The 12,491-nt window shown below is 46.7% G+C and overlaps 2 protein-coding genes across 2 annotated transcripts; one reads left to right on the top strand and one right to left on the bottom strand.

The window, feature by feature from the left end:
- Positions 1-3,529: 3,529 nt before the first annotated feature.
- LOC103643154 (patatin-like protein 2) lies at positions 3,530-5,497 on the top strand. Its single transcript, XM_008666305.3, has 4 exons — positions 3,530-4,167; positions 4,263-4,440; positions 4,524-4,685; positions 4,766-5,497. Exons 1-4 carry the CDS (start codon positions 3,743-3,745, stop codon positions 5,309-5,311), a joined length of 1,311 nt encoding a protein of 436 aa, XP_008664527.1. The 5' UTR covers positions 3,530-3,742; the 3' UTR covers positions 5,312-5,497.
- Positions 5,498-8,287: 2,790 nt separating this feature from the next.
- Positions 8,288-9,919, bottom strand: LOC103643153 (protein MIZU-KUSSEI 1). The gene has a single exon (XM_008666304.3). It carries the CDS (start codon positions 9,246-9,248, stop codon positions 8,451-8,453), a length of 798 nt encoding a protein of 265 aa, XP_008664526.1. The 5' UTR covers positions 9,249-9,919; the 3' UTR covers positions 8,288-8,450.
- Between the last annotated feature and the right edge of the window lie 2,572 nt (positions 9,920-12,491).

Raw genomic sequence — 12,491 nt, 5'->3', positions numbered from 1 at the left:
AGCCGTATTTTCTTTTGGGAAATATGGAGAACAATATCCTAGGGTCATTTAGAATAAATTCACACTATTTTTTATCTCAATAGGTACACATATTGGGGAAAAACTAGGCACTTCCCCTGTTTTTAAAGATATAACTTTTCTATACCACTATATAATCTACTACTTTAAATTTTGTAAAACTCACACATGCCAATTCACTCTGTACCCATAACCTTCACTAAATTCAGCAAACAAAATATATTCAGACTTAACACACAATCAAAACTAACAGTTCAGATTGCTCGATAACCCCCTCTCCTTTATTCAAATCTAATGGATAGTATTATTTGGATCATCTGTCATCTTTTCTCCCCATTCTCCAAGAGGATAACGTTAGCACAAACTATATGTTACAGAGTTTCGAATGACAGTGATGCATCTAAAAATAAAGTCCCATCACCATAATAAAAATGTTGCAGAGTTCCGAATGACAGTGATGCATACCAGAAAAGGCGGAATCGACAACTTATTAGCATGCATATGCTCTTCTTTTAACGGCATCATGCGCTGTAGTTCATTTTTAAATACTAGTAGCTGGTTTTAACACGTACGTGTTCACGCTATTGTACACGTGTTCATTTTTAAATACTTGGATAACGTGACAATTATCCAAGCCGATCACCCACACGGCCACACGCACGCAGGAGAAGTTTCCGCTCGAGGAAATGTGTACAGTGAAGTCAGAAATGTTCTCTAGAGAGTCAGAAACGGGGAGATATAATTAACTAAAAGCACCGGTAGGGAAGAAAGAGGAGCATTTGGATCGAGATTGTACCATATATGAATATCTTGTTCTGAACCTTTTTGTTTATATATCCTTTTGTTTGAGATAAAGGAAAGCTATAGCGGCGTATCTGACTGTCACAACCAACGTTTAATATTGCCAATCCATGATTGCCTACGAATTTGAAACGTGGCACGGGAGTAGTATAATGTTAGGCTTGGCGGCAAAACGAGATGAATGTTCAGCGATGGAACTGCGGAGATACTAAATTATATGGAAATATTATAGTAGCAAAGGGGGCAGGGGGCGCTAATAGTTCTCTGTATAAAACAATGCAACGCCCACGGACGGACGACAGATAATTTGGGCAAGCTAGGTAGTGCTAATCACACGCCTCCCCTTATATCATGTACAAAAAAAAAAGGCAACTGGCAACGCATGCATGAACCATGCACGATAGACACACAGATGTGATGAATTTACAAAAAAAATAAAAAAAAATAGATGATTGACTGTCATCGGGTGCCTGAGCCTAAAAAAAGGATGTTTGACAACTTTCAGGATTTCTTCCGGCGACTGGCGAGTACACAATGGAAAAATTGAACACGGTCCTTTACCCAGTTATTAGAAAGAGTAAAGATAAGATACAATGACTGGCGCGGCAAGCTGTGTGTCGAACTCTTGCCGTTTCTGGTCCTTTCTTTTCTTCCCTGAGTTGGTCTCCTGTTCTTCTGCGGTGGCAGTAGCCCTATGGCCAGCCAGTGGAAAATCAACGGTTAGAACACGACTGAAACAACTAGGCTTTGTTTGGGTAAAGAGGGATTGAAGTGGATTAAGGTGCATTGAAGAAATTGAAAGAGAAATTAGTTCATATTACACTTCGATACATCTCATACACTATCGGAATCGGGTACTTTGCCGAGAGCACTCGGCAAACTCTGAAAAACACTCAGCAAAGTCTTTGTCGAGTGTGGCATTCGGCAAAGAGAGCTTGACGAACAGTATATCGGCAAATACTTCTTTGTCGAGTACTTTTTATCGGGCACTCGGCAAAGACTTTGCCGAGTGTCAGTCGGTACTCGGCAAAGAAAAGCGGCGGTTACGGCGACGAGTGACGAAGACGGCGTCTTTGCCAAGTGTCTATCGACCTGCACTCAGCAAAGAATCCACCAGCGGGTCTCTTTGTCAGGTTCTTTGTCGAGTGCTCTGTATGACACTATGTGTAGAAACATAACAGAACTACATTGAAACTCTATGAATTCATGTGTAGATCGCTTAGGTTTCTACATATAGTGTCTCACAGCTTTTTCGAAACTTTCTCAAATTTTTATCACAACCTCTATATATGATATCATGACATGTGAACAAGTTTCATGATTTTCTGACTTTGATTGGGGTTTATACAATTTTTAAACAGCTCGATGGTAAGTTCACGGCCATGTTTAGTGAGCATGGTGCTCGAAGTTTCCGGTTCGCTTCTGAAATTGGTCGTAAACTTGTGCTAAATAGCATGAATATCATTTTTGAATGCACGGTTTTCTAAGTTTTAAGTGACTTGCAGTTCAAATGTGAATTTTCCGAAGAAATTCAAATAAACGAACTAAATCCAATAGTTATTGTAAACACTTTTATAATTGTCCCAAAATAGTACATGTAGGTCTATATAGTGTAGCAACATACCACAAAAAGTTTAGTTGGCAAAATAAAAAAAATAAAAATCCACTTTGCCGAGTGCCCAAGGAAGCTTTGCCGAGTGCCAAATGGGAGGCACTCGTCAAAGAAGACTTTTTATCGAGTGCTAGAACTCAGCTGTCGACAAAGGTAACGACCGTCAACTTTAGACTGACGGCCCTTTGCCGAAAGCCGCCCTTTGTCGAGTATATACTTGTGCCGAGAGTCCTGCTCTCGGCAAACGCCATGGTTACTGAGAGCAGGACTTTGCCGAGTGTCCGACAAAAAACACTCGACAAAACGTCAAGCACTCGATAAAGATCTAGATTTTAGTAGTGTCTCAATCCACTTCAATCTAAGATTATCCAAACAAGCCCCTAGTGTTTCGTCCCAACGCGCGGTGAAGCAGCAGGCACGGTGGATCGATAGGCTTGCTTCTCCGGCGTAGAATTCCTCGCCCGCTCCGCTCTCCGAAAAAGTCGGAAACAATAACAGGCCGGATGCCAGCCAGGGTTGAACTTTTCTTTTTATTTTCTTTTTTTGCCTGCCAAACAGTTACACGAGTCATCGGATCCCGAAACACGCAATGAACACAGGGCACGGTAGGCTTCCATTCCAATCCAACCGCTTGCTTCCCCGGCGTAGAATTCCTCGCCGCATACGTCCGCACCGTCGGCGGCGACGGCAATCGGCTACGTGGCACCCATCACCGCCGGCGCACCCAAATTGCCTGCGTCCGCGTGCATGTGCTGCGTCCCCGCACTCAATCGGGGGATGGCAATTCGCAGACAAAAAGCCACAGCCAATCACGCTGAAGGAAAAAAAAATATATATGGCGGTTTCCACTCGTGCGCGACCTTGACCCGATCCGGCGATCGTCGCCGTCACGACTCGTCGCATGCGCGTGCTAGCTCGGGCTCGGGCTCGGCTCCCTTGATTTGGTCAATGCGGCTTTCTGACTCGTCATCCCTTTCCATGACCTCCCGCCTCCCGGTATCTGCTGACGAAATCACCATTTTTGATTCAGTATACCCCCCCGTGTTGCCCCGTTCTTTAGCGTTGTTTAACCCTGCTCGATCGATCTCCATCGGTGGTTATAAATGCTCCTGCTGCATCGACCCACCAGCTACTACTGCTACACACAGACAGCACGAATTAAGCTCGCTCGCTCGCTCAGCAGCAAAAGGCAACAAGACAAACGAGCCTTTCTTTCTCCGAGACCTAGCAACTCCGTTGGCTGGCTCCCGATCGATCCAGTATTCCAGTCCTTGTTTACGAACGAGTTCGTCGTCGCGTGTTTTTGTTCAGATGGCACCAGTGTATGCTGCCGGGGACCTCGGCGCCAACAACGGCTCCGGCCTGACGACGCTGAATAACGCGGTGGCGCGGCGGACGCTCAGCCGCGGCGCGTCGACGCTGGGGCTGGGCTCGCCCAGGTCGCCTCCGCCGGCCTACGGGAGCATCGTGACCGTGCTGAGCATCGACGGCGGTGGCGTGCGCGGGATCATCCCGGGCACCATCCTCGCCTTCCTCGAGGAGAAGCTGCAGGAGTTCGATGAGCGGCCGGACGCGAGGCTCGCGGACTACTTCGACGTGATCGCCGGGACCAGCACCGGCGGCCTGGTCACCGCCATGCTCACGGCGCCCAACAAGGAGGGCCGTCCGCTATTCGCCGCCAAGGACATCAACGACTTCTACCTCGAGCACTGCCCCAAGATCTTCCCGTCCGGCAGGTGAGCATCCATACATCCGGCCGTTGCATGCACACGTTGGAACACGGTGCAAACGTTTGACCTGACCGATCGTCGCCCTTTTGTGTGTTGCGCAGCGGCGGCCCTATGGGATTGTTCAAGAGCATGGCAGGACCCAAGTACGACGGCAAGTACCTCCACTCCATCGTCCGGGAGCTCCTCGGCGACACCAGGGTCAGCGAGGCGCTCCAGAACATCGTCATCCCCGCCTTCGACATCAAGCTGCTCCAGCCCACCGTCTTCTCCAGATACGACGTATATGTCCGATCCATGCCCAAAAAATATACATTTGAGACAGGAACACGCTCCGGCTATATTAATTCATTCAATTCACGCAGGCCATGATCGACGTCTCCAAGGACGCTCTGCTCTCGGACGTGTGCATCAGCACGTCGGCGGCGCCGACCTACCTTCCAGGCCACCAGTTCGAGACCACGGACAAGGACGGCAAGGCCCGTGCCTTCAACCTCATCGACGGAGGCGTCGCAGCGAACAACCCGGTGAGAGATCGAACAAGTTTGTAGCACAAGACTTCTACGAAGATGACGCTGACGAAACTTGACCAAAAAAAAATTTGCAGACGCTGCTGGCGATGACGCACGTGAGCAAGCAGATCCTGCTGGGCAACCAGGACTTCTTCCCGGTGAAGCCCGCGGACTACGGCAAGTTCATGGTGCTGTCCCTCGGCACCGGCTCCGCCAAGGTGGAGGAGAAGTTCGACGCCGTGCAGAGCAGCAAGTGGGGCATCCTCGGCTGGCTCTACAACAAGGGCGCCACGCCCATCATCGACAGCTTCAGCCAGGCCAGCTCCGACCTCGTCGACATCCACGCCTCCGTGCTCTTCCAGGCGCTGCACTGCAGCAAGCGGTACCTCCGCATCCAGGACGATGAGCTCACGGGAGAAACGTCGTCTGTTGACGTGTCCACCGTGGAGAACCTGAACCGCCTCGTCGACGTCGGCAAGGGGCTGCTGAAGAAGCCGGCGTGCAAGGTGAACATCGAGACCGGGAAGAACGAGCCGGACGGACACAGGGGCACCAATGAGGAGGAGCTCATCCTTTTCGCCCGGATGCTGGTAGATGAGCGACGGGCAAGACTTCAGAAGAAAGGCAACAACGCACTGTAAAATGGATGGGCTAGGATACTCTCGTGTCAAATACTTGTGCAGGATATAGATTATTACATGATATATAGCATGTATATATATAAGTATGCTCTATAATTATATTCATTCCTTTATATATCCTAAAAAGCGTATTATGTTTGTACTCAATATGTTGAAAATAGCAACGCATATTTCAAGCTTCTAAAAGATTAGAGAGCATTCCTTTATAGTCGATGGAATCTTCGCCCTTCTCCTCGCTCTTGAGTGATCCTTTGTTCGACATCTCTTCGAATTGTTAGACTCAAGTCGAGCTCTAATACTAGTCGATCGATAGTCGTCTAGAGGAGGGTGAATTAGGGACACCTAAAATTTAAATACTTAAAAATAAAATATATCCTAAATTAGTGGTTAGAGCAAGAGGAATTTTAATCCAAGTTAGGGAGATAAGTTCTCTTGCACTTGTTGCTCTTATAAATGCGGAATTATCTTAAGTAGCAACACAAGTGATTTAAAGTGAAGATCAATCAAGAGAACTAAGAGAGAGAGAGAGAGAGAGAGGGAAGATCAAATTGCAAGCAAAACCAAACACACACAAAGTGACATGGTGATTTGATTTACCAGAGTTCGGTTCCAACGAACCTATGTCTATGTTGAAGTGTTCCAAAGGACGGTATATCTTTCAACCATCTCAAGTGATTCTAACGATTAAGCTTGAGCCCTCAAATCTTCTGATGTGAAAAGAGTCTCCGCAAGGCACTCCACAACTCGAGGCCTCTTGCTAGCCTTTACAACAGAGAACACCAACACAAGAGCAAAAGAACGCATCAACATACCACCACAAATGCAGATCACACAAGCACACTATCTTTCTCTTCTCTCTAAAAAGACTATATGTGTGCACTTTTTCTTAAATGTGATGCTTGGATCTATTGGAATGAATTAAATGTCTTGCACTAGTGTTTGGGAATGAAAGCACAGTCCTTGTTATGAGTCTTGGCTAGTTAAGGGGATATTTATAGCTCCAAAGCCCTCAATTAGCCAGTAGGTGAGATTCTAAAAAGAATCTACACCTGCCTCGGCCTCGGGAGAATAGACCTCTATCGTACAGGCTTGGTGCGCCACTGGACCTCCTGTCTGCCTATGCAATCAATAGAAAGCTACCATGTCAGGTGACACCAGACTAGTCAAGTGCACTATCGGACCTCATAACGTCAGCTACCACGTCATGTAGCCGTTGGAGCAGGGACTAGCCATTGAACTCGACGGGTCCAATGCACACCGAACTGCTCTAGTGCACTAGACATTTCATCTCTTCAAGAACATATTGTTCTGCCTAAGTGGAACGGGTGCACTAGGCCACCGAAGCCATGTAGAAGCCTTCCCTGCATAAGTGGTCTGGTGCAGCACCGGACTAGTCTTGTGCACCAAGCCACTCAAGTCGAAATATGCCTTCACTGTGCACTTGATTCGGTGCAGTCCGGTGCGCCTTAGACTTGTTAGAATGAAGTCCAAATTGGTATTTCTTTTTTCAATTCAATTTGGTTGATATTGAGAGCACTCCTCGGGTTGGGTTGGGTCGGGTCAAGTTTTTCGAGTGGGTAGGGTCAGTTTGGTTGGCTCGGGTGGCCCATGGTCAAGTCTATTCTCAACTCTAGAGTGTGTTGCAATGGAGTGACCAAGGACGGCCACAATGACTATTTATAATCCTCACCAATGATCCACCCCTTACCCCTTTTACACATAGTCCATGGGTGCACCAGACACACCAATGTTTAGTTTCAAACGAGCAAAAATATAGTTGTTGCCTTCTTTTAGATGTTTGGTGTGCACATGAGATGCACACGGACACATTGTACATGTCAGTTTGAGAAGTCCTAAAAACATTGTATCTAAAACCCCTATCCGGTGTGGCACAAGTGCCACAACGGACACATTCGATAATTTTTAGCACCCCAAATATTTTAACTTTGTGATGTCAAAAATTGATCGCACTTGAACATATCACGCTAGATGTGTCTGGTTCTTGCATATCCAATGGACACTAGAAGGCAAGGTGTGCTCCTCAACAACAACTCAACTCTCAACATTGCAGCTCCAGTGCCACATCTGGCGGCACACTAGATGCATCCAATGCTATGACAGTTAGCACAATGAGCTACATCTGAATCCCCTTTTCAAATGTGCTAACTCCTCAAGTTTCCCAACAATTTATACATATCGGTTAGCTCTTCACAAATATTTTTCAAGAGATTTCCACTTGCTTTTTTGACCACGTCTCTAAGCGCAATGCAGATGCAAATATGAGCCACACTTAGAGGCACTAGATAACCATGATGGCAAGTAAATATTTTTGTTATCTTTTATAGTGTGACTATCTATCCTCAATTTAACTGTGCTCTATTGCATCTTGGTTGGCCAAAGCAAAGTCCTAACCAATACCTTTGCCTTATATATTTATTTGGTGTCATAAATTTTGGTTAAATTTAGCGTCCTTTTTACTCTCAAACGTAACTGTAGTAGTTTAGAATAGAGGTACTAAATTATTAAGGGCACACACGTGCATTTGACACTTCACTCAGAAAACAACCAGGGGCACGCAGATGTCACATCATGATTTGTGCCATATGCAATCCCGCTTTCCCATTTTTTTAAGTCGACTTGTGCTGATTTTTTAAATTTAATTATATTTAAAAAATATTATAACATTTATATCTTCGCATAAATTTATTGTAAAAATGTATTCACCTATCTATCTGACGAAGCTAATTATGTATCATAAATATTAATATTTTATATATACATTTGATTAAAATTAAATATGTTCGATTTTAGGTGGGAAATGACGTTTCCTATTGGAACGACAGAGTATTTGCAACGTGGAACAGTGCAGGAAGATGCTAACTGGCCGACCAAGCCAGCACACTAATTGCTAGCTACATTATCGTAAATAACCTTTTACCAGAAGCGGTGATCGATGCAATACAATACGTACGAAATTAATTTATTTATTTGTCGTAGTCGTTGTTGTAGAGTATTATCGTGGCTGTTTGAACACAGCATATGTACATGTACACGTACATGCATTGTACTATATTTATTACTCACAAAGAGAAGAACAGTGTATATTTATGGATACGTACTAGCGTCGATTTGTATATTCTCACTTGTTCCTCACAAAGAAAACGCTCAGCTCCGGCGCGCAATCGCCGCCACGGGCGGTGTTGCCGCTGGCATCATCGGGGTTGATCATATAGAACGCCTGAGAGTCGTTGGACCCGACGACGCGTTCGACGCGGGCGCGCATGTACGTGAGCTCGCCATCGGGGCAAGCGGCGGGCGTGGCCGTGGCCGTGGCCGTGGCGCGCGCTCCCGCCCTGTCGTCGGGCGGCGGCGGCAGCACCCCGGCGCCCATGGACACGCCGCGGAGCAGGCGCAGGACGTGGCGCTCGTCGTCGGACGCGTCCTTGCGGCGGATGGCGTACCCGGCCTTGCGCCCGTTGCAGTAGACCGCCCAGACGTACTCCTCCAGCAGCGGGCGGCGGCGGCGGCGCGCCGCGGCGCCGCCGCGCGTGTCGCTCTCGAGCGCCAGGCGCACGGTGCCCGTGGCCATCTCCCGGTGCAGCGCGGGCGCCAGCATGGGCAGCTCGATGAGGAACGCGGGCGGGGCGCGCGTGTCCTCGTGGATGGCCAGGCTCAGCCGCCCGCGCCGGTGCCCGAACAGCGTCACCGTCGGCGCGTGGTCGGCCAGTAGGGCCCGGTGGTTGTTGTGCCGCCCCAGCATCGCGGCCACCTTGCAGCCCGTGGTGAGCACGGGCAGGAGCTTGAACATCTTGAACAGCCCCAAGGCGCCGCCGGCCCCCGCCGCCGCCCCGGACTGCTTCGCCCGACGCTCGTCGCTGGGCGGCGGCCGGAGCAGCGACCGTAGCGCGGCCGGGCTGTAGTCGATAAGAGATGGCATCGGCTTGGATTGATTGATTCCGGTGGATTATTTGGTCCAGCTGATGGCTGCAGCTTTCCTCTCCGCTAGAGCCCCCCCGAGCCTGCGAGCCAAGGGGAAGAACGAAGAAGTCGATCGGCCACCTCTCGTCTCTTTAAATTTGTGACGAAGAAGGACGAAGGAGAGGTTTGGGTTGTCGATCGTTTCGATTCTTTGCTGCGGGGATTTGGGCTAATCTTGATCTCAATTCTCAATTGGACGACACCAGTTTTGGGCTAGCTGACAGACTAGTGGTACGTGATATTGTGACATGTCTGGTTCGTAGTGCTTGAAAAGCCAGTCAACTGCAACAAGGACACATGTTCAGAACCATAAAACTGTACTGCTCAATGCCTTTTTTTTACAAGCACAGGAAAGTTGGACAAACTTTTTTCTCGGCTTTCTTTTGCAGTGATGATCGATGAGATTGTACATCAAGTCACTGAAGGCGTTTTAACTCATCTGTACTGCAAAACCTACTGTTGGAGTTGGAGGCACAGCTCACTGGCCATCGTTGGGCACATCACATGCAGTGTTCGCTGGTGCATGAACGGAAGTACACATCGGGCAGCCGTGCTCCAGTTTTCTTAGGGTTAGGTTGTCGTGCAAAAAAAAATTGTGTCAGCGATTCATTGTAACCGTTGTAAGCCATCTCCGACACATCCCTAGTCTCATCACTTATTACAAATTTCACTCTACAAACAGATTCAAATAGTGTCATATACAGTTTCACCACCCCTGTTTTATATTATCCACTAAAGACAGTCTAATGATACCAAGCACCCGCGAATCACCTTCAGTCGACCAGATTACCCACTTTCTCTTATTCGTGGTGACATCAATCTTATGTCAGGTGGTGGACTCATTGTAACACCTAAAAATTCTATTTTAGAATTTATTAATATTTCTCCAAAAAGTTTTACGGTTAAAATGAATTTTAATATGGATTCCTCACTTTGAAGTTATTTTCTCCCCAAACTAAATAGTTGGTAATACTAAACTATTTTAAAACTAGAATTTAATTTACAATTCAGAAAAAAACATAACACTAGAAAGCCCTTCACTCTATTTGCTAAATGTAGAATATTCTTCTCATGAACTATATAATTAGAAATACTTTAAAAATACTTAATTAAGGTTAACCTTGACTATATATTAAGCCCTCCTAATACTAAATTTTTTATTATGCCTTTAATTACAATATACATTCAAAAGATTATCTTCCTAGAATAAAATGTGTGTATGAATATTTTGTTTGGGGGAATTTACTTAAACAAATAATTAATATAAATATAAATAAAACTATACCATGCATTTGCATGCTGGGATTTATTATGATTGTGCATGTGAATTTGGAATTTGAACTCAGACCTAAAGCAAATCTGGAATTCAAAAACATGAATTTAAAACTAGAAATAACAAAAGAAAAAGAAAAGAAAAAAGAGAAATAGTTAGTATTAGGCCAAAACCCTCGCTATTGGCCCAACTTTGTCCCACGCGCCGACCCACCTTCCATCGCCGCGCCGACATGTGGGCCACCAGCATCAGCCACACCTGTCGCTCTTGGGTCTCTACCATGTGGGTCCTGCCTGGAAGTCCTCACCATTACGCTTTAGCCGCGCGGCGCTCGGCCACTGACCCATGGGGCCGGTGTGATAGCTGACCTCCAATCTCGCTTGGTTCACTTTTTGTGTGGGCCACACCTGCTAGGTCTACCCCTTTCCCCTTTGTAACAAGCTCCGTTCACCGACAAAATCATAATAGATTGCACCAATGTAACACCCTGCTAGGTCTACCCCTTTCCCCTTTGTAACAAGCTCCGTTCACCGACGAAATCATAATAGATTGCACCAATGTAACACCTAAAATCCTAATTTTGGGATTCATAAAAGTTTGTCCAAAATGGAGGAGTTAAAAATTTGAAACTAGAGACTTAGAGACAAATAAACAATAAAATGTTGATGGGATGGGAGTATTCATCTCATGAACTCTATAATTAACACTTTAGGATGTTTAATTAAAGAAATCCGGATAAAATATTATCCAAACATCTTCCTCTAAAGAAAAAAAATAAACATTAAACTTTGGATAAATCCTTAAATTGATTATACATTCAAAATAATGATTTTTGTTAAAAAAAATAGGTGTATGTGGTTTATATTTGAAGCATGTGGTTAAACAAATATTAATATAAGCCCAATAAAACCTTTACATTTCATGCTGGAGTTCCATGTTTTGCATCTTAACTTATGCTTAAATTTGAAACCCAGAATAAAATTTGAATTGGGAAATGTTCAAAATAAATAGAAATAGAAATAAAACAGGAAAAATAAGAAATAGAAATGGGATAGGGTTTCTTCTCGGCTATTTGGGCCAAATTGCCCCGGCCCACTATTGTCCCACCGCTCTCCCTGCAGCACCTTGGTCCATTGCGTGCTGACATGGGGGTCCACCCGTGGCGTTGGGTCTCCACACGGGTGACCGGTGTGACACTGGCGCGTGGGGTCCTCATGGTCAGTCTCTCCCCTTGCCATGCATGTCACACCTAGTTGTTGTCTTGTGGGACCCAGCTGCCAGCTCTATCTTCCATCGGTCTCATAACAAACCATGAATGTGATCCCCTGGAAACTTTGTTGTGACTCTCTCTGGGTGGTTAAGGTCCGATCTCGCGTTGTGGCTATATAATCTGGGCTCCTCTCAATCGATCAAAGGAGATAAAACCTGCGTCGTGAGCCATGGCGACAAGCAGAGAAAAGAGGGTGAGAACGAGAGTCGCCGCCATAGTCAATCCCACTTGCTCCTCGTCGTCGCGTCCTCGGGGTCGTGCTCGGGAGTTTCGCCGGGTCTCATGGATGTGTTCCATGGCCTCACCGGGGGGAATCATCGTGCGGTGAGGAGGGAATTTCTCACCGTCGTACTACGACCACCGCGGTCCACACCTCGTCATGGATAGCAGACTACTCGGCACGACCACCGGTATGGGCCTATTCCCATCGTTTGCACTGGGGTCGACACTGGGTTGCAGCCGTATAAATTATGTTCGGAGCACTCGAGCCTCTTGGCGCCCTCGCTGGTGAGTCCCTCGTCGCGCTGAACAGCCGCGCCGCCACGTTGTGTGGGGAGGAAGAACTGGTCGTGGCCATCGGATTACGCGGGTTCGGATCAGATTGGGGGGGAGCGCAATGCAATCGGGACCCTAGGATCCTAGATGTGTGGGCGACACTA

Source organism: Zea mays, chromosome 1, assembly GCF_902167145.1.
Source record: "Zea mays cultivar B73 chromosome 1, Zm-B73-REFERENCE-NAM-5.0, whole genome shotgun sequence".
Taxonomy (NCBI): Eukaryota; Viridiplantae; Streptophyta; class Magnoliopsida; order Poales; family Poaceae; genus Zea; species Zea mays.
This window is presented reverse-complemented; position numbering and strand designations above follow the sequence as displayed.

What these genes read in the sequence shown, in the direction of transcription:
- LOC103643154 (XM_008666305.3), top strand. Translation starts at nt 3,743, where the DNA reads ATGGCACCAGTGTATGCTGCCGGGGACCTCGGCGCCAACAACGGCTCC. An exon ending in AAGATCTTCCCGTCCGGCAG is followed by an intron (nt 4,168 to 4,262) that starts GTGAGCATCCAT and finishes TGTGTTGCGCAG; the next exon opens with CGGCGGCCCTATGGGATTGT. An exon ending in CCGTCTTCTCCAGATACGAC is followed by an intron (nt 4,441 to 4,523) that starts GTATATGTCCGA and finishes CAATTCACGCAG; the next exon opens with GCCATGATCGACGTCTCCAA.
- LOC103643153 (XM_008666304.3), bottom strand. Translation starts at nt 9,248, where the DNA reads ATGCCATCTCTTATCGACTACAGCCCGGCCGCGCTACGGTCGCTGCTC.